Source organism: Ochotona princeps, chromosome 26, assembly GCF_030435755.1.
Source record: "Ochotona princeps isolate mOchPri1 chromosome 26, mOchPri1.hap1, whole genome shotgun sequence".
NCBI classification, from domain to species: domain Eukaryota; kingdom Metazoa; phylum Chordata; class Mammalia; order Lagomorpha; family Ochotonidae; genus Ochotona; species Ochotona princeps.
The window spans coordinates 14,204,068-14,228,880 of NC_080857.1; the positions used below are offsets into that span (position 1 = coordinate 14,204,068).

Genomic DNA, 24,813 nt, shown 5'->3' on the forward strand with positions numbered 1-24,813 from the left:
CCTATTCAGAATCCACTGGCTGACTCTCTTCATGGTTGGGGTTCTAAGATCAGCAGTTCAGTTGGCGGGATCTCCAAAGAAACTTCATCTGAGATGATCCCAGGCCTGATTCTTGTGCAAGTTTGCTAGTACAGAGTCTGACACCGTCTGTCACACCAATCAGCTTATGCTCATGCTGGTCGTTGGGATTGCTGGGTTTGTGGATGAACTCATTTTTTTCTGATTTTGTTATTCTTGTTTCTGGGAGAAGGGGAAAGACAAAGGGGGAAGCCACTCATGACTTTCCACACGTTCCGGTACCCAGGAATGACGAACTGCCACCTTGTATCAACGCAGAGTCTCAATGTGTACATATTATAAAGGTTCTGCCAAAGTGGTTTGGATAGTTCTGGAATGCTGTTGATTTCATCAATCCAAGGATGATGTCACCTTCCCAATGTCCATTGGCTGATCTAGTAAGCCTCAAGCTTCCATTCACTGAGACTTTTTGCTGTAATCGTTTGACTGGGATAGTGGTCCAGTTTGTTCTGATCTCCTCCTTCTACTACAACACCAAATTAGCTGCCATATTCTCCTTTTACAGCAGGGCCTGTGTCCACTGCTCCTCCTTTTTCACTAAGTAGCATGTGTTCTTGCAGGTGAACCCAAGGATCCGGGCCAGGCAACCCAAGCCCTGCAGGATCCCCTGCCCCTAGGGCTCATAAACCCAGCACCCACCTTACAGGCAGGCGCCAGTCCCCGGGCCAGACAGCCCAAGCCCCACTGGCACCTGCTATTTGTTAAGAGGCTCTAACGTACTCCGTTTATTTTAGGACAAACACTCCAGGGTGGTTTTGCAGGCTTTCCCTCTTCTCTGCCACACGCAAACACAGAACAGGTTTGATGGTAATCAAAAAGCATTATTTGTCTATTTGTTCACAAAACTGCGCTGTCAGCATACATATTTCCACTAGCTCCATTCATGGAATTCATAAGAACAAAGTGTGTATGAGAATATCAGTATATGTATGTATCTATGTGTACAACCTTTCATTTAATTTTGAGAGTTATCATATGCTCCATTCAGCCCAGCTTTTGTTGGATTACAGCTCAGCACCCGCCACTTAATTGTAAAGTGAACTTCACCATATTTAATATCTTCATATGTGTTTCTCTAATTTAAAAGAAGGAATTAATTGAATGACTAATAATATCCCCTATTAGGTATTGCAAGTATTAAAAATAAGAACGTATGTGGCAGAAGTACATAGTGACATTTTGGCTGTTAATGAACTCTTAATAGTGTTGACAGTTATGATACTTACAATATAAAGGGATGTTTTCATTCACGGCAACATTTTGTGTTAATGTCCCATTAGTTCTATGAATGGAAGTAGATCCTTTCCTATGTTGGAGCCTTTGCATTTCCTGTCCCCTCGCTGTAATACTTTCCCTTGTTCTTTGAATGGCTGGCTCCTTTCCATCCTTATTTAGGCCTAGAGTTAGCCTGACCAAAGCATGTCATATCAACCTTCACTTTCAACTTACTTCTTTATCTTCTCCTTTGAAATACAAGCTCCACAAAAACAGGGACGCATTCTTCCGGTTAAGCTTTGCTCAATTACTGCTCAAGAGTGAGCAAATGATAAATTCAATCAGTCCTTAGATGCATGCTCGGGAGGGAGGGAAAAACAAAGGAAGACAGATTACTGGCAAAAAGCAAAGACTGGTATATACAAGAAATAAAACAGAAGGAAGAAACCAATATGACTTTAGGAATGTTTTATATTCTGGATAAATATATTTATGTGTATGTATCTGTTAAGTCTGGTTTAAAATGTAGAAGAAAGTTACCTGTTTTCTACTGTTTCTTGTTCTTACAGTGTATTTTGCTTTCTCTATTCCTTTCAGAAAGCTAATGTTTCTACAATGTGACCTCTGTGAGGCAAGAAGTAATCCCCATAGGATAATAAAACCTTAAAACAAGGGTCTTTAAAAGGCCGCATTCTAAATACTTTCACGTTCTCCTGAAATAACTGCATTTTAATATGAAAACAGTTACAGAAAATACATAAGCAAATAATGATACTGTGTTCCAATGAAACTTTATCAATGATGAAATTTGCATTTTAAATAATTTCTAAGTCATGAAATATTTCTCTTTTTTAAATAATTTTTTTGTTTGTTTATTTGAAAGGCAGAGTTTCGGAGAGAGTGAGATAGAGAGAAAAAAGAGAGCCAGCAGAGTTGGAAAGAGGGAGAGACCACTATCTTCCGTCTGCTGCATTGCCCCAATGGCTGCAATGAGCACGGCTGGCCCAGGCCAAAGGCAGGAGTCTGGAACTCCTTGGACATCTTTCACATGGCTGACAGGGGCCCCGGTGCCTGAGCTGCCGTCCACTGCTTTCCCAGGGGCATTAATGGAGGTGGAAATGGAGCAGCTGAGACTCGAACCTTCGCTTTTATGAGAATGCAGGATCACAGAGAGCAGCTTAACCTGCACAGTCCTGACTCAGAAATATGCCTCGGTCTAGGTTTATTTACATTGAATTGTGAAGACTGTTTTTTATCTTTGGGAGCTTTAAAAACAGCTCTCTAGCTGGACTTGGCTTATTTACCTACCTTCATGACTCTTGTACCTGAATTAAAGGTTACCCATCTCAAGAATGTTTGTCTTTTAAAAGATGAACTGATACTAGCTTCAAGAATACATTTCTGAGTTGATTTTCAGAGAATGTACTTATGTCGATAAATTTTTAAATTACTTAGCAAGTGGAAGGAACATATAATTTTGATTAATAATGTCTTCCTAAACTTCATATCACACTGCTGTGTTAAGCATAGGTAAGACACACTAAGTAGTCAGTCATTTTGTTTACTTGCTATAAGTGGCCCATTACCTGATTTATTCATTCATTTCTTAGACTTTGGAACTTCAGATCATTCACTGCCAGGATTTTTTTTTTTAATGAAAGAAATTGAGAACACTTTCAGTTAAACCACTGCTCTTTATTTATAATGCTGTAAAGTAAAATGTTTTGAATTCTAAGTATTGATTTTTCTAAAATTTGTTACTTTAAGTTAAAGAAGGTGTTATTCTGGAACCCATTTAAAAGTGCTATCTGAAATCTATTCTGTAACTCTAGATGCAGAAATTTAAAAATTAGCTTGAAATTATATTGTCTTGTATTTATAGTGCTTTCAATTAACTTGAGGTAATGGAGTTTTTTGAGGCTTTTTCATAACTCACATCTCTCTTAAACAGCTAAAGCTACCATTTAAACTTTCATCTTGGGAAGATGCTAGTCAGACTGCAGAGAAAACTCAGACTGAAGCTCAATTTGAAGAAAAAGCAGTTAAGTATTTCATGGGTAGGAATATTTAGGATATCTGTATGTGAATAGTCAGAAATCGTCAGCTTTATTTTAAGGCATGGTAGGTAAATTATACTTTATGTATGCTTTGTGCTTCCCAGTAGTGCAACTAGGTTGTTGAGTTGGTTTTCTCTCTCTTTCACTTCTTTTTCTTTTTAGAAAGAGTAGTCCACCATTGCTTATCAGAGATAAAGTAATCTGAAGCTAGTGTTAACTCTTTATCTTGTGCTTGTCGTGGAAATTAGTGATAGTTTTTTTCTAGGCCAAACTGACTTATGAGGCAAAAAAAAAAAAAAAAAAAAAAAAAAAGAAAAGAAAAGGTGACCGATGTCAGCCACATGAATTATTTTAAAACCTCCTGGTTTTGTGTTGAACATCCTTCTCAGTGGTATCTCTGGTGTCCAGTGCTGAGGGATGCCTGTATCCAGAAGCATGGGGAGCCATGTGAGGATGAGGAGTGAAAAGGCCCCCCCTTACATACCTTCAGCTTTAATCCGGAAGTAAGGGACTCTGATGTAAGTTAGGATATGGACTCTTGGGGTTCCCCAAAGTTAGATAATTTAATCCCCATGGCAGTCTCCTTTTGCTGTTCCATGACTCACTCAGTCACCTACCTGGTAATCAACACCAGGCACTCTATTCAGATATTCAGGAGGGAGGGGCTTGAAACCTAGGAGTCGTATGGTTCCATGGTTTGCTTGTGAACATCCTTTCTCCCTAAGCCTGAAAGAAAGCAAAGGCTAGAAATGTCAGCACCAGGCCTTCCCATGGGATCAGCTGTCGTTGGACTCCTCAGGGTTCCTGGCAGCCAGAGTGTCCCCTCTGGTGTTTTCTACAAGTTCTGTATGACACAAGCCCACTCTTAAGTCATCCTGCAGTCACCGCTGTGGTATGTTTTCCATGGGAATTTGGAGTATATTCTGTCGATATATGACTAACCTCACCACTGGAGACATGTACTGTATTTTTTTATAAATCTCTGAAAAGCGGTGGTTTGTTGGTTTCTCAGTTGTCGGCTTTCTCCCTGCAATCTTCAACACCTGTTCCGGCATCTCTTTTGAGGTGGGGGTGGACAGTCAATCTTTGAAATTACGTTGGTGTCAGTTGTATTGCCCCTTACCACATCTCAGTCTTTATTTTATCTACAAATAATTTTTCATTGCTCTCCATTTCAGCTGTCACTCACTGAGCAATTACCTTAGTTGCCTGTTGTCCACAATCTCACTGTGGGATTCAATACTCTTGGAAGAAAAATATTCAGTGTCTTGTGCCCTGCCTTTTGATTGGCATCCTGCTCCGTAGGCACACACCTGTGCACCACGCTGCGTTGTGCTCTGGAGGGAGAGGCTTGCAATGGTTTTTCATCCTGAGATAATGCGAAAGAAATCTCAGCACTTTGCTTTGTTTGCTAAAGTGGGCAAGATAAAGCTTTTCTCCATTTCAGACCCATACAGCCGACTATAAGTGTTGACAGGAACTTTAATGAAAACCCTTGCTTACCTGCTGTTTCAAGTTTTGTTTTCCTGTCTGAAAGCTGTCAAGAAAGAAAGGAAAAAAAAAAAATCCCGTCTCCGGTGGCCTAGCAGCTAAAGTTCTCACTTTGAACGCCCCGGGATCCCATATGGGCGCCGGTTCTGGTTCCGGCAGCTCCACTTCCCATCCAGCTCCCTGCTTGTGGCCTGGGAGGGCAGTTGAGGACGGCCCGAGGCTTTGGGACCCTGCACCCGCGTGGGAGACCTGGAAGAGGTTCCTGGCTCCTGGCTTTGGATCGGTGCAGCACCGGCCCTTTGCGGCTCACTTGGGGAGTGAAACATCGGATGGAGGATCTTCCTCTCTGTCTCTCCTCCTCTCTGTATATCCGGCTTTCCAATAATAATAAATCTTTAAAAAAAAATCCTGTCTCCATAGCTCTCTGCTCATCTCCCCCCACCCTTTGTGTATAGTCCCTTCACTTCAAAGCCAGGCTCCCCTCCCACTTCAGGGTAAGTGCAACCTCAGCTTTTCCTCCACGGGGTCAACCTGTGGCTGTCACAGTCAGTAGTGGTCACACCAGGGGCAAGCCACAAACCAGATGGCCCCTTCTGGGAGCCTAACAGCAAACTCACAGGTATAGGGACAGCGGTCGCCAACATGACTGTCATAGGAGGCAAGAGGTCCTGAAAATGTGAATTAGACATTTTGAGTTAATTTCACCTCCTGGTTTGTTTTTCCTTTGGGGCCTGTGAGCCGTTTGCCAGCCCTGGAGCAGAATGGACACACCAGGAGCCGGCACTGCGAGCTCCCTGTAGCTAGGACATGATAGATCCCTTGAAAGTGGGTTTTCTTGAGATGCCAAAATGCTGAATGAAGCTTTTTTTTTTTTTACTAGCACAGGTTTTATTTTAGACAAAATGTTGGTGCCTTACTGTATGTTGTTTTTCAGTGTTTCTAGTTGCTTGTGTTGAGCCCTGAAGTAGATTATTTGAATACAGCACACAAATTTATCGTGAAATGAGTTAGCAACTATTGATACCAGGTATCCAGTGATGGCTAAACGGAATTTTGATTGCAAAATCAATACATGATATTCCAGTGCAACTTGACTTAATTTGCTTTAAATGTGAAGTAACTGACTTTTAATAGACAGCATACAATTTTTGTATAGATAATTGAGGCATTTGACACATGTTATATTTTAAAGCTTTGTAATGTTGCTCCATTGAAATTATGGTTCTTTGTTTTGTTTTACTTTAAAGTAAAAATGAAGATCAGTTTTTATCACTTTTTATTTTTGCCACCATCAAGTTTGAAAAAAAATTTAAATTAATTCTGCTTCTTTGAATTATTTAGAAAAATAAAATAACTGGCAAATTGTTAAAGGTAATGGATTGTCTTAGAGAATGCCTAGGAGGGGAAAAAATGCATATTACTTGCATTTCATTCCATGTCTTAGATATAGGAAGTAGCAGATGAAGTGAGACTTGTAATTAATAATTAACATTGAGAGGAAGGACACGATGCACTGGTCTCTTTAGATGGAGCTGAGGGGAGTTTTCTCTTCCAGAAAAGAGGCTTTGTGCATCTAGAACAGAAAGGGAACAGAATTTAAAAATGTAAAGTCTTTCTGGATTGTTTTTATTTGTAGTTCACACTTATTAGTGAAAAATTATGACCTACACAAGTCTCATTAATTGGCAGTAGCGGTTAATACCTTGTTAGCTGTGGTTGATTCACCAGCTGACATAATACAATTCGGGACAATGTACCTAATTTCATATTTCCCTAATTTCCTATTATTTAAAAAAACATTCATTTCTCCTGGGAACTTATGTCAATAACATTTTAGGGTGAAGTAGGTTACAGACATACGGAGGTCATTTGCATCCAAATAGATTATATATTAACTTATATATTTTAGCCATATAGAATTGCTTCAAGCATTTGGATCCATGATTGTATAGAGAGCACTTTTTAAGAAAATGTTTAAGATTTACTTGTTTTTATTGGAAAAGGAGATCAGATTTACAGAGATAAGGACAGATAGAGAGAAAGATCTTCCATCCGTTGGTTCATTTGTCTCACCAAACTACTGCAATGGCCAGAGCTGAGTTGATTCATAGGTAGGAGCCAGGAGCCAATGCAAAGCCAGGAGCTGCTACATCTTTCATGAAAGTACAGGGTCCCAAGGCTTTGGACCATCCTCTCATACTTTCCCAGTCACAGGAAGGGAGTTAGATGGCAAGTGTAGCAGCCGAGGTACAAACTGGTGCCCATATGGGATCCAGATGCTTGCAAGGTGCAGATTTAGCCCCTGAGCCATCACAGCTAATTCCAAGTTTTTTTTTTTTATTGAATTAAAAAAAAACTTAGACATTTGAAGACATTTAACAAAAGTTATAGTTAGATTAGTTTATATTTGACAAAGACTGAGGTATGAATTAAGGCAATTCACTTCAGTTGTATTTATCATCATATGCAATGACCTAATCCTTTTTTGAGCAGCAAAGTGACAGAGGGAGGATGAGGCAAGAGACATGGGAGAGGCCTTCCATCTGCTCATGTACTCTTCACATGGTGTAATAGCCCAATGTGGTCTAGGCTGAAGCTGGGTCTCCCATGTGGGGGTGGTGGGAGCCCAAGCCCCAAGGCTGCCCTCTGCTGCTTGCCAAGCATTTTAGCAGGGTACTGGCTCAGAAAGTGAAGTTTCCTGGGACTCCAACTGCAATTTTGATATGGGATGCCAGCATGTCAAATGGCAGCTTGACAATTGTACACAATGCCAGCCCTGCAAGCCCATGACATCCCCTGCTCAATGCGAACTCAGTGCATACCCTCCAAATATGATAATCCTTAAGTATGTCAGTCTACAAACCCATGGTCTGGGGAAAACTTAAGGCCCAAATAGAGGTTACAAATATTTTGAGACTTCTAAGGTGCTTTGTAAAAATGTGATCCGGCCCAAAGGCTGTTTCCCTCTGTATAAGGCTTTCAGTGTGCTTCTGTGTACTCTGCAAAGGATAATAAAGTATTGCTGAGTGATTTTGTCCCAGATGTGTTATGGATACCATGCCAAGTAAGAAAAGATCAAAGTCTTTTGGGAGAATCATATGCATTTATTATGAAGCATTCAAATGTGACAGGATAGATGTTACCAACAAAACAGCGGTTATTTTATGAAGATGATGGGTGCACCGAGGAAGCCCTCTCAAGTGTGCCAACCAAATGTTTTTGGCGAAAAAAAGGAACGAATTGTTAAGTTTATTTAGTTGCAAAGATTTTTGAAGTACATGATTTGTTTTGTTTGTTTGTCTTGGGTTTTTTGTTTTCTTTTGCCTTTTTTTTTTAAATAACAAATTTTTCCATGAAGTTTTTGAAGCTTCTTCATATTCCTAAGAATAGCCTGCTTTGGGCTGATTTTGTCTTAATTTGACTCATTTAAATTCTCCCCACATAGTCAAGTGTTTGCAGGACGGAAGTATTCCAATCAGTTTCTCAGTGTGAAGGTGCAAGTTGATTTGCAGAGGCCTGCCCTGTGTTGTAGGTGAAACAGAACATATAGGTGATGTCCAAGTTGATTCTGTTCTTAAGTGTCAGGAATCCATGTGGGTATCTGTAGTGCTGCAAGAGACCCGAGGTGAGTCCTTCTCTATGGTAGTTTCCTCCTTTGACTTCAGACAAATGATTAATCTGACTGAACAAGTTCCCTTGTCATCTCTGGGAAAAAAAATGGTATATAATTGTTCTCTTATGCTTTTAGCTTTTTAAGCAGTGTTGTTAATGAACTTGCTTTAATGTCAATATTGCTATACACCTGCTAACATTCTGTAGATTATGAAAGCCATTCTTTTGTTCATTGGGAATACCTTTCTCATTTGTTTTCCTGGCTTGTTTTTAATAATGATACAGTTATTCATTCAAAAATATGTATTTATTTGATAGGCAGAATTACAGAGAAAGAGAAGGAGAAACGGAGATCGTAAATGCACTGAATCACTCCTCAACTGGCTCAAATGACTGGCACCGGGATTGGCTGTTGCCAGGAGCCAGGAGCTTCTTTTGGATCTCCCATGTAGTAGCAATGGTCCAAACATTTGGCCAACCTCTGCTGCTTTCCCAGGCGCACTAACAGGAAGCTTGATAGAAAATGGAGCAGCTGGAACTCAAGTCAATACTCAGACGGGCAGGCAGCAGTTTAAACTGTCTCCCCACAACATCAGCTCCTGCTTTTGAATTTGTAAAAATTTATTGGAAAAGCAGAGAGAAATGAAGTGAGAGCAGCAGAGATAGATGGACAGACAAGGTGGGGCCGGAGCAAAGCTGAGAGCCAAAAACACAATCTGATTCTTCCACACGTATAACTGGGTTTTCATTATCTGAGCCATTGCTGTTACTTCCAAGGTCCCCTGTTAGCAAGAATCTAGAGGATTGAATGCGGGAATTGTGATATGGGACACACGTGTCTAAATGTCACATCCTACCTACTTACTAATTTTAACTGATGAACACATTCTTTTTTTAATAGAATTTTTTAGTTTTCCCTATTTTTAAAAGTTGTTTGAAACAGGTGAGAGAGAGAGAGAGACAGACAGACAGACAGACACCATATCCACCAATTCCTGCCCCATATGCCAGGTGCCTTAGTGCTCCAATCTCTCCTTGAAAGGGACCCAGCCGAAAGAGCAATCCCCTGCTGCATTTACACTCCCGGCACATCAGTAGGAAGATGGAGCCTTGAGAAAATCTAGAAGCAGAATCCAGGATCTCTGACACAGGACGTGGGTATCCAGCCGGTGTTGTCACAGTCACGAGGCCCACGGACTAAGCTCTGTTTATTCTCAATTCTGCCTTCCTGCAAGATTATGTTAGTACCTTGTATAGAAAGAATGACTAATGTAGGTGCTGGATTCGTTTTTGCTAACACTACTGTTGTCCAGTTCTGGCTCATATATTCAAATCTATGACTTATTTATCCTTAAATACATAGATGATTTTTCCAGTACAAAAGTGGTAAGAGTGATTCCTTTCAGCTAACAGATCTAAAATGATGGTATTTACTGTTAAACTCTGTAATCCTAATACTGTATAAAATGAGAAAGGGAATAATAATTATTTCGTGGTTCTTTTTCTAATACAGGCATCATCCTGAGTAGGAGTTTTCATTCTTTACATTTTGAAAATAAATAAGTACTAATGGTGGATACTAGAATGGTTAGCAACCGAGTGCATGTGGAATGACTTTCTATAGCATTGGTTTTATAATTCTGTGTTCTGCTTTATTTACAGGACCGTGTACATGTGTTAGAGACGGTAAGTTGGGGCATTTTCGCTTTCCTTGTATCCAAAGTACTGCCGTTTCCTGATGTGGATTTCAGAGCAAAAGAAGCAGTTGGAGAAAGTGCTTCTGTAGCTACATCTAACATTCAAAGCTGAAAATGAACTAAATTGTTATAAAGGTATGTGAACACAGACGTTTTGGGTGAAAAAAAAAATCAAAAACAAAATACTGAGTGCATTTCAATGGTCAGTATCCTGTAAGACACATATAAGGCTGTGCTCATCTCCAGGAAACATAGCCATTTGAATGTCATCAATGCCTGGCATTTTTATTTCTTTATTTCCAATCACTGACAGGATTGCCTGGAAAGAAACCAGGTCAAGGATGCTTTCAATGCGCATGTTTGTACTACCTTTGTGGCCACTATTCAAAAGAAAAAGACTAAGAGCTAACTCTCACCGATTTGTAAGAATCTAATATTTGACAATAATTCTTAGGTGAAAGCTGTGAAAGTGTACGGGCTGCAATATTTCTCAAAAATCGCAACTTTAAAATGTTAACTCATGTTTGCTTTAATGGGAACATTGGGACATATTAAAAAAAAACACAAGAAAGTGAGCAAAATTCATAATATTGAGTAGTTAGGCCAGAATTGTGGGTTGTAGTTTCATTCCTTTCTGTTTTCAAGTTTTAAAACGTATGGCTAGATAGCATAGACATTTCTACAGTTAAAATCATGTGGTTTAGAGTAACCATAAAACAAACTGTGTTATTGTGGTACTTTGAAACATCATGCAGCTTTAAGAAATCATTTCACAGCAAATATTGACATGCTGTTTTTCTTAAAAGAGAGGAAGAAAAGATTTGTTCATTTGAAAGTCAGAGATGCAGAGAGAGACGGTGAGATAGAGAAAGAGTTCTTTCATCAGCTAGTTTATTCTCCAGGTGGCCCGAATGGCCAGAAGTCAGGAGCTTCATGTAGGTTTCCACATGGCTGGCAGGGTGCCTCCCACGTGGGTCATCCTCTGCTTTCCCAGGCACGTTAACAGGGAACTGGATTGGAAACAGGAGTGAGAACAGAAGCCCACATGCAGCGTGGCACCAAAAGCTGTAGCTTAACCAATGACATGAGCTCTGCTGTGCTGTTTCTTGAAAAGTTATATACTCAAATAACTGATGCAAATATTGATGATAACATTTTTATTATAGTGTTATTCAGAAAGATGTGAAATCATATTATGAATTTTTCGTATGGTGGTTTATTTTAATGACGTTAAAACAAAGATAAATTCAAGTCCTGTAATCATTAAGACTAATAAAGGGTATTTCTTTTCTCTTTAGACTGGAAACACGTTAGTAAAATATAAGCAAACTATTTTGATTGACGGTATCCAGACCCTAAAGGGTAAATAACTTCTGCGTAGGTTTTGCTGGGCCATTTAGAAAGTACACTGTCCTTCTCAGTTTCAGCGTGAAGCTGTTGTAGAGGAATCAAATGCCTAGTATTCCTCATGTATGTTTTATTTACTCTTACAGAGTCATGCCAACAGGATTTGGCTGTGAGTTAAATACTCTTTGACACATATGACCAAAAACAGAATTTCTGTTTTGAGAACTTGTATTCAGTGTACAAAATCCCCTGCTTAGCAAGTTGCAGCTTTCTTCCTCGATAAAAATGGGTATAACTAAATATCAGGTACAAGTGAGAATTAACAAAGAAAATGAATGTGAAAATATTTAGGACCAAACAAGCATCACGTTGTCATTATGTGACTGCTTGCTATTTCTCACTTACTCGAATTATCACCATAGGATACAGGAAACTGAAAAGTTATAACAAGAATAACAAAAAAAAAATAACAAAAAAGCAATACCACATATTTGTATTTGTGCTGTTACTAGCAAAATAATATAGGGCCCAGTGCGGTGGCCTAGTGGCTAAAGTCCTTGCCATGAACATACTGAGATCCCATTTGGGCTCCGGTTCATATCCTGGCTGCTCCATTTCCATTCCAGCTCTCTGCTTGTGGCCTGGGAGGGCAGGCAAGGATGGCCCAAAGGCTTGGGACCCTGCACTCACGTGGGAGAACTGAAAGAGGCTCTGGGCTCCTGGCTTTGGATCAGCTCAGCTCTGACCATTGAGACCACTTGGGGAGTAAATCATCAGACAGAAGATCATCTTCTCTGTCTCTCCTCCTCTCTGTATATCTGACTTTGCAATAAAAATAAATAAATATTTAAAATAATAATAATAATATGGAGTAGAATCTTAAATGCCTTATTTTAAGGGATCCCCTAGGATTAAAGATAAAATTAAAAAGTCAACAGGAGAAAGAAAAAATTGGTGAAATTGACTAGGATTTTTACAGTAATGATTTTATCCAGATTTAATTTTAAATAACTTCATAAAACTGTAAAAACTAAAATGTTCACTAATAATGCTCACATGCTATGAAGTCCTTTGATTTCACAGGGCATTATAAGGAGCAGGATTTAATGCGTTGGTATGCTATTCAGCTGCTGTTGTCATTCATGAAATCAAATATGCTGAAAACGTTTTCAAACCCATCTATTATTCTCCTGAAAGTCAGCATTTAAACCATAGCAAAATGTTGATGGTTGCGTTTTATTGAATCGGTAGTAGGCATGTGTAAGGTGCTACACGTGGCGCTATAGTACATCCAGATCATACACATCTGTACAAGCTTAGTATTCCATCATTCCTTGAAATAAGATTTGAAAATGAGATCATTTGTAGCTCATAATGAAAAGCTTGATTTTGCCTACCACGAGTTAACTAATGCTGCTATTGCAATCATATGCTTTTCCGGTTTCTTCTTTCTCAATTTTTCCCTCTTCTTACCTTCTGGCAGGTAAGTGCCCTGCACTAAAGTTTTGTTTGCAAATGAATGCTTAGCATCTGTCAAGAATTCCTAATGTGTCATAGACAGTTAATAACCACTTGTGAAAAGAATGAATTGGCAAAACTGAATGTATTCTGTTCTCGTGTAGGATTGTACCTTGGAATGTAAACGGTAGTTGCGTGATGGTTGGGAGGGGAAGATTCCCCAAATCACATCCATTTAGTCTTTATTTCCTAGCCTTTCTGGTAAATAGTTGTTTTCTCACAAAAGCTCTGATCATCTTCACTGAAGATTAATGTGATTTTATTTGGAATGAAACTTGTTCAACCAAAATACAGCAACTTAGAAGTTAAATAAAAAAATAAATAAAAAGAAAAAAAGTCTTTATTGCAAGCTCCTGCTCACAACCTGTGGCCAGAACTTTGCAGGGAATATTATATAACATGTCTATACACGTTATTCTCATTTGCAGAGCAATAAGTTAGGTATTTTATAAAATCCTTAGTTTATGTGGTAACCAAAGTTCAAAGAAGAGAATCAACCCATGTCACAGAGCTAAGAAGTAGCAAGGATGGCATTGGAACCTGTCTGCCTAACTCCTAAGCTCTCCTATCACCTCATTGTGAAATCCATGGAGTCATCAGTTACCCACTACCTGCTCCTCATCAATCACTGTTTAGAAGATGTATGCATATTTCATGCAGTGTCCGTGGATGCTACAAAAAATGCCACACACGTAGCTCTGAACTCAGAATCTCTGTAGTGCATTTAAAGGGAGTCAATCTATGTAGAAACATTAAAAGTCCACAGAAGCAGCAAAGATAATTTCTACAGGAGATGAGAGGAGGCAGTCAACCAGTCCTCTCAGGTCACTGTGCAACTTGGCATCCAAGAAACGGAAGTCCGTTTTCTATTTTATGTAAAATATCCATGGAGAGTTCACTGCTTTTGTCATAAATTCTATGAGCTGCTTTCAACTGTATGTTATTACGACTTTTTAATACAGATCCCTGCCGAAGTGTCTGGAAAATGGTAGAGGAGGGACCAAATTCTTGAGCCTCTGCATCCATGTGGAGAAGCTAGATAGAGTTCCAGGCTCCGACTTTGGCCTTGTTCTGCCCTAACCACTGTGGGTATTTGGGGACCAAAACACTAAATGGAGGTATCTCTCTCTCACTGTCTCTGTCTCTCCCTCTTTCTGTAATTGCATTTAAAATAAGTAAATAAAATTCAAAATCTGCAATTGAATACAAGTCAAAATTTATTGTCCACTAAAGACACATAGAAAAATTTACTTGTATTTCATGTTCTTTCACATTTTTCCCTACAGTCATGACAGATAAGATATAGTCAAATACCAGTTTTAGAGAGTAATAAGAGACATTTTAGAACTTTGAAATATAAACCAGGACTTTAGATTTCATCTTATTTTTTTAGGGTTACAAATGAACCTTCCTGAATGCCAGTTTCTCACGATATTAGCTACTGAAGCACTCTTCTAAAACAAATCTTTCATATGATTTTTCTCAGTATTTAAAAAGTCTGTATTTGAAAGACAGAGACAGAAGGAGATTTCCCAAATCCCTTCAGTAAGCCACGCTGGGCCAGACTAAAGTTGGAAGCCAAAAGCTGGTAACTGAATCAGGCTTTCCTACATGGGTGGCAGGGACCCAAGTCCCTGAGCCGTCACCTGCTGCCTCCCAGGTGTACATCATCAGGAAGCTGGAAGCAGGATGAGTGCAGACTGGAAAACAAACAGGATGGGAGAATCCAAATTGACTTCTTGCCTGGTATGCCAAATGCTACCCGAAACTGAGATGTTCTGTTGGGATGATTCTGGCTTCTGTGTTATTTAAAAAGAGAGAGAGAGAGAGTTAGTTCTGTTATCACATTACACTGGATGTCAAATTCATTGTAATGTGGGGCAGTGAAAGATGGAAATATAGCTCTTGAGCCAATAGAGATCCCCAAGGGCTACAGTTTGGCATGTAGGAAATGTGGTGTATAGGAATGCAAAAGTAGTAGCAGTGTGAGGGTGGAGTGTTGAGAAACTGCATGTAGAAAAAAAGAAAGTAACCCTTGGAGATGTTCCAACCTTAGCAAATGTAGTTGGGAAATTAGGAATCGGGGCAGTTTGGTGCCAGTGGTACCCTGTTTAGTAACAGGAACTACTAATTTTAGAAGTTGGAGGTCAAGGGAAGAAAAAAGCATAGACAGCTATTGCTTTAACAAACTGAAAGACAACATAGGGCAATCCAGCTTGGAGATATACAGTTTTTCATATTACTGCTCAAATTGGACCTTATTCCTATCTTCATTAATACTATGATGATTTAAATGCTCTTACCTTGTATTATTAGAGTAGACACAAGTGCAGTATTGGAGAAAACAGAAAGTAATAGTGGATTAAATGAGCTAAAAGTTATGACAATCCATGCGTAAACTATTCATGGCAAGTATGGTATCACAGCCTTGACTCCTGTTGTGCTGTTCACTCCTTGCCCCCTGTATGTTGCTCAGGTGACCCAGTACCTGGAGCATAGCTAGTAAAGAAAAGAAAGGACCCGGGGGTAAAGGCATGTGGTTGTATGTGAGCAAGTTTATGTAACTTTTCTTTAATGTGAGCTGGATGTTGTACATACAAGATCTGTTCTTATCTGTGGGCCAGAATTTCAGATGAATCACAGGCATTTGGATTTTTCAAAGCACACTTCTAAATAATTCACAGGTAAAGCATAAATGATAGTGAAAAATCATAGAGTGTATAAGAAAAGTGAGTGATAATCGAAATAGTATGTGTTGGATAACACCAGACATGATATGTGGGAATTTAATGAGCTCAAAGTAAAAGCACGCTAAGCATAAGGAGACGAAACATAAAAAAAAAGATTATAAATAAATGAAATAGGAGACCTTGAACCATCCTCGGCTGCTTTCCCAGGCCTCAAGCAGGGAGCTGACGTGAGGCTATCACGCCAGACCCCAACGTTAATTTCTGTTGATTATGATTTCTTAGAAAAGAAAAAAAAAGTGGTTGAAATGTTTAAGCTGGCATTTCAATGGCCAAAGAAATATCTTAGAAGATATTGATCATTAATTGTCAAGCAAATACTAATTCACAATAGTCTTTTTCTTTAAACTGTGCATATATTTTCTGTACATTTTTTTATATTCTCCCCCTTAATAAAACAATAAGGTAAAGGGAATTATAACACATCAGAAGAACTTTATATTATTATTTCCATAACAGATTGACTCTCAGCCATCTACAAATCCAAGATAAAAACTCCAGCACTGACACGAAGCGCTAGTTCTAAATGTCCTTGGCAGCTCTCCTCCTTAAGTTAAGGCATTGAGGCAAGAATTTTCATTTAACATAGTCACATGTTTCTTTTTGTTCAAAAGTAAAAGTTTGTTACTTGTAGGGGACCTGGGATCGAGGTGTTCTGAGTTATATGGTGTTGACTGGGGCTGGCGGGAAGTGAATGAGACATTTTATGGAATGTCTTCGCCTCTTTTAACAGCCTGTTAAAATCAGAGAATATATGAGGACATTTCAAAAGTTTGTAAAAGAAAATGTGAAAGAATGAATAGGAGATTATTTCAGTGCAAAAACATTTTGAAATCTGTATACAGTTTTTCTATAATACACAATTTTTGAAGACTTCTGCATTTTCAGAAGTCAAAGCTAAGAGTGTTGGTAAGAGATAACTAAAGAGCGCAGCTCTTACACTGTGTGGGTAAGCACCTCTGTCCAGGCTCCGTGTGTTATTGTTTATCTGTCCCAGCATTATTACATAGAGTATGTTGAACAAGATGCCTCTGAATGAAGTCTTTGCTGAGCCTTGTTTTAGTATGTCTTCCAGAAACAGAAAGTAAATGGCTTTCATAACCCCATTATGATCCTCTGGGTGCTCAGCTAGCTTCCAAATATTTGCTTTCAATAAAATTGAGAGAGGATCTTATGGAATTGGTAAATCATTAAAATTAAGTTTTGATGACATTACTATATAATGCTTACCATCAATGTAGATAGTTATTACATTATTACAACAGAAAAGTGTTTTTGTTTTCATGTACTTTTTTGGTCAAGCAAAATTCCTCCAGGTTTCAATCCATAGTAATAGTAAAGTGGAATAGAAATGAAATTAATCCCAGTTTATTCAGACAAAAACTAGAATTTACCAATGGATAAATGAACTAATTGAATGTAATTGGTTCCCATCCTCTTCTGGAAGATAGATGCTTCCAGAAGCTTTGGCTTATTTTCACATTTAATAATTTTTCTCAAAATGTATGATATTCCTAGTGTTAGTTGCAATAACAATTCAGCCCACAAAGAATATTATGGTTACAGGAAATTTTTCAAATCAATGTTTCTATATACATAAATATATACATACACACTTTCATTTTAGAGAAAGATAAAATGGAATAGGGGAGCCAATAAGAACACTTACAAATATAAAGAAATTTTAAACCAAGATAAAAGTCTGTTAAAGAAAAATAGATTGGAAATAAAAGGGATAAAATAAGGTTAATCTTTGCCTTTTAAAGAGGATCGTTCTTCATTTTACATGTAGCTAAACAGCAGCAACAAATTGCTGAGATGTTTGAAGTTCACTGGATAATTTTTATGAGTAGCATGTTAAGAGTATAAAAGTTTTATCTGAATGTATCAGTATTTGCTGATACAGTAATAGTACACAGATGCCATCCTTTGCACCTGATTATACTTACAGTGAAAGCATTTAGACAGATTAAATTTTGTGTGTGTGTATACACAAGTATGTGGGAGGAATGTGTCATGTAAAAATTATCCTGGGGTGGGCAAAATTATGGTATAGTGGTTTAAGCCGTCTTCCAAGAGGCTGAGTCCCACATGAACACGAATTCAAGTCCTGGCTGCCCTGCTTTCACTCAGCTCCTGGTTAATGTGCCTTAGAAAGCTGAAGAACATTGCCCAGGTACTTGGCCCCTGACATCCGTGTGGGAGACTCGAGTGGAGGTCCAGGCTGCGTCAGTGCAGCCATCTCTGGAGTGAGCGAGCAAATAGAAGATCTCCCTGCCTCTTTCTGTCTCTCCCCCAGTCTAAAACTCTGCCTTTCCAATGAAAGAAAGAAAAAAGTCTGAAAAAAAAAATCCTGACTTAAAGCTATGGGAAGAAAAACAGATTTGCCTTTATGAAGAAGTCTTACAAACCACTGGAGAATTCAGATGTATATGCCTTTTTGTTTTTAATTGTAGAGTCATAAGAATTCCTCTGACTGCCGTGAGAAGGGGCAGGTCTGAAGTAGGCATGCTTCGTTTCAGGATCTTGGTATCCTGTATTGTGAATGTAGTCCTATGTCTCCATGGAGATTACAGACTAAGTAATGCTTTATCTACTTAATTCACTTGTTTGCATTAGTGTAAACAATTGTTATTGACATTTTGTTTGTTTTCTTTCCACCCTACATGTGGTAAGAATTGTGCAGCTTCCTTCTTCATGTGCAAATTGCTGTACCAAGTGTTGTAGAGTCAAGATTCTGTTGGGACAATGACTTATGCCCTAAGGCACTTAGGAATTTAAGAACCCAGATGAGTTAATGTACTTACTGAGATGCCCTCATTAGGCCCAGAAAACAACTGAGTTGAGTATGTAAGTCTGGCCAAATAATTGTCCATTGCTTGCAGTGCCTTTCCAAAGTGTTTGTAAGAATCTTGAAACTGAGCAAAACTTGGCCTTTATCTCCTTACAAAGCCAGAACTTGCTGTTTCAAAACCAGAGATTGAGCTAGGTTCATTTTTGGGTTTTGCCAAAGGCTATGAGCCTCTCATTGAAGTTGCTTGAAAGGGACAGTCCAATTGGCTCTGGACCAGATAAGACGCAGTGTGCTCTGTACAGTTTTGACCCAGAATCAGGTGAATCTCAGCAGTTTTGGCTGAGTTACATTGTAAAATTTTGGATTAGTTCAATCTTGACACTTCCTGGGAACCCATTCAAACCGAAACCGGAAAAAGGTTTTGCACAAACCCTGTCCTAGCCCATTCTGCCAAGTTTCCCACTGCTCTAATGTTGGTCTACCTTCTGTATATTCGCATCGAGGGCAAACGGAAATATCCTCATGAATCTCTCATGAGGCATCTGGGGTGAAACAATGTAGACTTTCTCCTTTCTCCACCTTGTCCCAAAATACAGCCCCTGTAGGCCATTTTAATATTAAAGGATGCATATTTTCTAATAATGGGGTCATCTTCAAGGGACTAAGCCTTCTGGTAAAATGAAGAAAATACTGCTAAAACAAATGGGCTGTTTATGCAGAGACGCAACCTTGTTGCAAAAAGGTGAGGACCAAGTTAAAAAAAAAAAGTAAGACTTCCTCAAGCCTGCAAAAAATTGTTTCTTACAGCCCTGTCAAATTTTTCATAAATGTGGTGATAGAGGGAAGGTGTCGCTGAGAAGTTACATAATGGGTACAGCTTCACCATCAGATGAATTTACTGTTATTGAATTGCTCAGTGTTTGAAGGTCAGACTGACAGCTTCATATTTGATGCTGATAGATAAGTCAGATTGCTTGTCTGACTGCCTCACTTGATAATGTGTTTTGTAGTCATGTTCTAAACACTATCAATAACACGGTGCGTTGGCTGGGCACGAGGCTTATGCTTTATATTGTGAAAATAACATGGACATATATGAGAAAGAACAGCTGGACTCTGTAAAGAATAAAAGTGACAAGAAATGCCTTCTCCAGAAAGCAAATCTAGATGAAATCTCAGAGTATTAATAGCTTTATTTTAGGATCCTAGCTTAACTCTAGAATATTCATTACACTCTTAATATTTAGTAGTTGTAAGTAGCGTATTTTAAAAATACATACCAGCCTATCTGAAAAAAACTTTAAAATGAAAAATCGATTTGGAGAATCTTCATTTTGTGCATATAATTTTAACAAAATACATGCAAATTTCAACTGAAAAATACTGCATGTCTGATTAAAATGATGGAGACTGATATGTTAAAAATTAGCGTCAATGCCCGGCATGATAGCCTAGTGGCTAAAGTCCTCACCTTGCATGTGCCAAGATCCTTTTTGGGCACTGATTCGTGTCCTGGATGCTCCATTTCCATTCCAGCTCCCTGTTTGTGGCCTGGGAAAGCAGTTGAGGATGGGCCAAAGCCTTAGAACCATTCACCTGCGTGGGAGACCCAGCAGAAGCTCCTGGCTTTGGATTGGCTCAGCTCCAACCGTTGTGACCACTGTCTCTCCTTCTCTCTGTAAATCTGACTTTCCAATAAAAATAAATAAATCTTTTTTTAAAAATTAGCATCAGATTAAGAGTACTAAGATATGGATTCTGGTGACATTTCCACTATAGCTAGGCATATGATTCTGGGAAAGTTGTTTAAACCTGTCTGCATTCTGATTTTCTATTTTTTTTTCAGTAACAGGGCTGGTCTAAGTAATATATAAAATCTCTTCATAATAGGCTTCAATCTAGTTTAGGGGGGAGTGAAAATCTACTCTTTACAAAATGTCTATAGAATTGTATTAGTTGCCCTCTAACAATACACCCTGATTTATTCATATGATGCTATGTAACGTTTATATCGAGTACCTACCAGTCTCAACACTGATTCCTGAATACAGCGTGCTGTGTCGCTGGGGCCATGGACCTCTCATTCTAGGTAATGTTACAACTGGAAGCAATCATAGAGCTCCAGTAGAGGCCAGAAGGGCATTATAGATTTTTAAATGTTAAGATCCCAAGTTTAGAATTCTACTTCTCATCTTCTACTTGTGCCTGGTGAGGGTAGCAAATGTATGGGTAAGGGATGCATTGCAAGTATCTGGTAAAAGATGCAAAGAAAGGAAGAAGAAAATCAACAACCAGATGTCGTATTAATTTTGGACAGATGAAGAAGAGATCTCAGCAACAGAGCCCTAACTTTTGTGGATTGCAATCAGGATGTGCCCTAAACTTATTGGCAAATGGGATTTCATTAAGCAACTTTAATCTCATTTTCTGCCTTTTGACTGTTGGCATGCCCCTAGGTTGCATTGCTAGTTCTGTCTTGAGCTTTCTCCGTGATATTAAACACCTCGGTTGATCTTTTTCATTTTATGTATCTCCACAATGGCTCTAATACCACTTACACAGTCCTTATGAAGTTTGTTTAGAGCTTTTTAATAAACTTTGATCTCAGATGAAAGGCTGCAGAGGGTATAAATTGTCACTGCTGGCATTATTAATATAAATACTCAAATGGTTGCATGTTAATTATTTAGCAATAGTGAATGGTTTCAACCCATCCTTGCCCTCAACTACATTATACTTGAACATCAAAGAGTAAAAGGCCAAACCACCAAAATAGTCCCTCCCTCATTATTCTCTTTAGGCTCTCCCACAGGCGATCATCCATAAATGCTTGCCTGGACCTTTTTCAAAAATTTTCTCCACCAGCATCTTACTTCTACTCGTTTACACAGTACAGGCTGATGGAACACATCCTTGCTATGTTCATCTCATTGCTAACCATGTATCAAAGCACATTAAATACAGATTGTCTTCCTGAACTGTGTATATACATTACACAAAATGTGTTCTCTTTACATTACTAAAATGTAAAACTTATTTAAAAAATAAGCAGACTCACTTAAAATACTTGACATGTTAATCTGGTTTATATTTCTGGAGTGAAATAGTTGAAACTAGGTTCTTTTGAAGAGGTGGTTTATTTAGCGCACAACTTTGAAAGCATCAAGTCCAGGACCAGGACTGGGCAGTCCTGTTGGCTCAGACTATGCTGAGGGTCGGAAGAGCAGATGGCATCCCAGCAGGAGTGTGTGTGAGAGATCATGTGAGAAGACAGATTTGCCAATACAACTCATTCTAATGAGACCTAACTGAAGATCCTGTAAATACTGCTTTAATATCTAGAAGGAGCAGCATCTCAGATGAAATGAGGAGCTCCCTCTGGACCCACCTCCTGAACAGCCACATCACCTCTGTATATTGCCATATTACCAAGCTACCAACACACAGATCCTTGGGAGACACATCATGTTTGGATTTTTGAAAGTATTCCCCTTGTATCTTCTTTTCAGAGAACTTCCTGTTTTCGTATTTTCCTCCATGGTTTCTAACTCAGACTTTGGTTTGGCCATATAGTTCTGCAAAGCCCTAATTCAGCCACAGTGTTTCTTTTAGGCAGGTGTGTTTTCTTCTAGACATATAGGAGCAAAGCCAAGGAATCTCCAACTGCCTCAGATTCAAATCAGTTAGGATTTGATAAATGGGAGATATGAGGCCTGGTTATTAATTCTGACTTTGGTCAGAATTATCTAAGAAATGTGCATTGTGCTTGCCCTGCTTGTCTCACAGGTTTGCTAAGAAGATCAGACATGTCAGTGAATGTTGTAGTCCTTTTCTAAATTTTAAAATTTTCCCTCGGTTGTGTGTGCTTTACATTCACCAGCCATGGTTGCAGTATAGACTGGAAAGATTTGACTCATTAATTAAAACACATTTTACTCCTAGTTTTTTCCCACTAGTTTTGTGACACTACATGATATATAAATTTTATCTCTATAGTTCAATCAGTTGTTTCAAATTTAAGCTATGAGGAGTTTTGAAGTTTTGTGTTGAAATAAAAAGAAGAAACCCTAGTTCTTTTAAGTCAACACAACACTCCGCACTCCAAGATTTGATTAACCTGGAACAGGACTTTGCGTTGTTTAGAACTCGCTAGGTTGCATTGTGCAGTCATAGGAATCACTGAGTATAGTCTGATCATGTATACCTTCCTGGCTTATCCTTTGAGACTGATGTCACTTATCCTTGGCATCTACTAAATTTAGTCGTATTGATTTCCATTGGTGGAATTTCATTATTTTCTGCTCAATAACACTGTGTTTTTTCTTACCAATTCACCTTCTTTCTAATCTACCCAATCAGAATATGTAGAGCTATGATTTAACTTACTATTTGTTTACCTGTCATTTTTTCCAGTCATTATAAATTCGCCAAACGACAAATTCATTATTATAAATTGTTTTAGAAGTTAGAGTAAATGATTCTTTCATTTCTGTTTTCTCCATTTCCTCTCACTATTCTTACTTTCCTATTCTAAAATACCCAATGCCTTTCATTCATTTCTTCACTCAGTGCCTGATAACAAACTCCTCCATGCAAACAAGCAAAAAACTGAATCATAAGTGTGGTTTCTCCTTACAGACATCTCTGCGGGATCTCACCAGACAAGTACTTCCTGAAGTGCCATCAGGTTTCATATGATCAATAGGAAATGCCGTATATGGTGCCTCATGGGGTGGAGACAGTTAAAACTAAAGGTTCAAGGGGATTCTGACAATGATGATAAGGATTGAGAGTTTACCAGTGTAGGAAAGTATTCAGTAGGCCAATAGGGTAGGTTAGACCTAATCATGTTGGCTTTTTTAAATTTCTTTTTCTAAGATTGATTTTTAAAACTTAAAATTTAAAGATCTTCCAAAGTACAGAATAAGGTCGTCTTCACTTTAAAAAAAAGAGAGTAAGAAACATTGTCTGCGGTTGCATAACAAATCTTAGTCACCTTTTAAAATTTTCTTTTTAATCTTCTAGAAGTTATTTTATTGTTTACCTTTTGTTACTATTTATGCTAGAAAACCAAAAAGTATTGAAATGGGGAAATGATGGCATCATCCAGATGGGTGTCACCTTAAGTGAACTGAATCAGTACTTTGACATCATATTTCATTGGTCTTACTGTCTGGTGTTGCTCAAGGTACATCCGGGGTTGTTGATGGATCTGAGATTTTACCTTATTTGAAAGTAACCAGTTAGCCTGGCATACTTTCATCAATGCTAGGACAAGGTAGGAGAATGTGGCACATCATGAGCTTCATAAAGACATTGGCTTATCTAACTCTTATACACCCATAGACATGAGAAGGAAGTGAATCCATGTGAGAGTTGCATTTGTAGTAAGTTTGTCTTACAGCTGAGGAATCCTGAACTTGTGAAAACCTATTCTTTACATTAGATTCTATTCTAACATTAACATTCTTAATGTTAGAAGTTCTAACCAACCTTTGCTACAGAAAACATCTCTGTCTTCTGATGCTGTTGTACAAACATGCTTGTACAAGCATCAATCAAAACTAGGACAAAAACTACAAGATCTTCAACAATGTTATGGACGTGCTTTGTAACAAAATATTTGTGTCTTTTGGGAAGTATAGTCCTTTAAACTTACTATTAAGTACAGGTTATTAATCCAGAAAGAAAACATATCTGTTTTTAGATCCTCAGAGATGAGTGTAAAAGCACACCAGCACTCATTCTAACAATGATGTTGAATTTGAATAAGCAGAAAGATTGAATTTTCATTTATGGTATCTAAATGAAACAAGAAGTAACCAAGAAGTAATTGCAAAAATCGAGGAGTAACGAGTATACATCTCAAGACAAAAAGGAAGAGGATGCTCTCATTCTGTTGGTCTGAGAACTGTGAACTTCATGATGCAATGTTATTACAATAAGGACCTTGGCCACACCATTTGCTAAAAGGATGTGGGAAAGCATTTCTTCTGTAGCCATGACTGTACACCATCATATACATCATACAGTTCATAAGCAGACAGATGTTGAGAGCAAATTGTATGCAAAAGTGATTGCATGGGAAAAACAAAACCAGTTGATGCTTGTAAATCTAAGAAGTGGAAGAATCTTATAAATGTGAAGGAAATGCTTTAACGAAAGTGTTTTCCCGTTACAGTGATCACATTTTGTAAACACTTACTTTTAGAAAATGAAGTGCAGAATGAATGAACCAGAAGTACTGATAAACTAGA

The 24,813-nt window shown here is 38.4% G+C and overlaps 1 protein-coding gene across 4 annotated transcripts in view; it reads left to right on the forward strand.

Annotated features, from left to right (window-relative positions):
- CEP128 (centrosomal protein 128) overlaps nt 1–24,813 on the forward strand; it is a 275,915-nt gene that overhangs the window by 212,340 nt on the left and 38,762 nt on the right. For 3 of the 4 annotated variants that reach the window (XR_009244256.1, XR_009244257.1, XR_009244258.1), the window contains 2 exons: nt 3,245–3,334; nt 10,116–10,285. Coding sequence is in view for 1 of the 4 variants with exons in the window: in XM_058655263.1 (XP_058511246.1) it covers nt 10,116–10,139 (24 nt within the window). In the remaining 3 variants the exon portion in view is untranslated. The remainder of the gene's footprint in view (nt 1–3,244; nt 3,335–10,115; nt 10,286–24,813) is intronic. The other variant, XM_058655263.1, reaches the window with a different exon arrangement.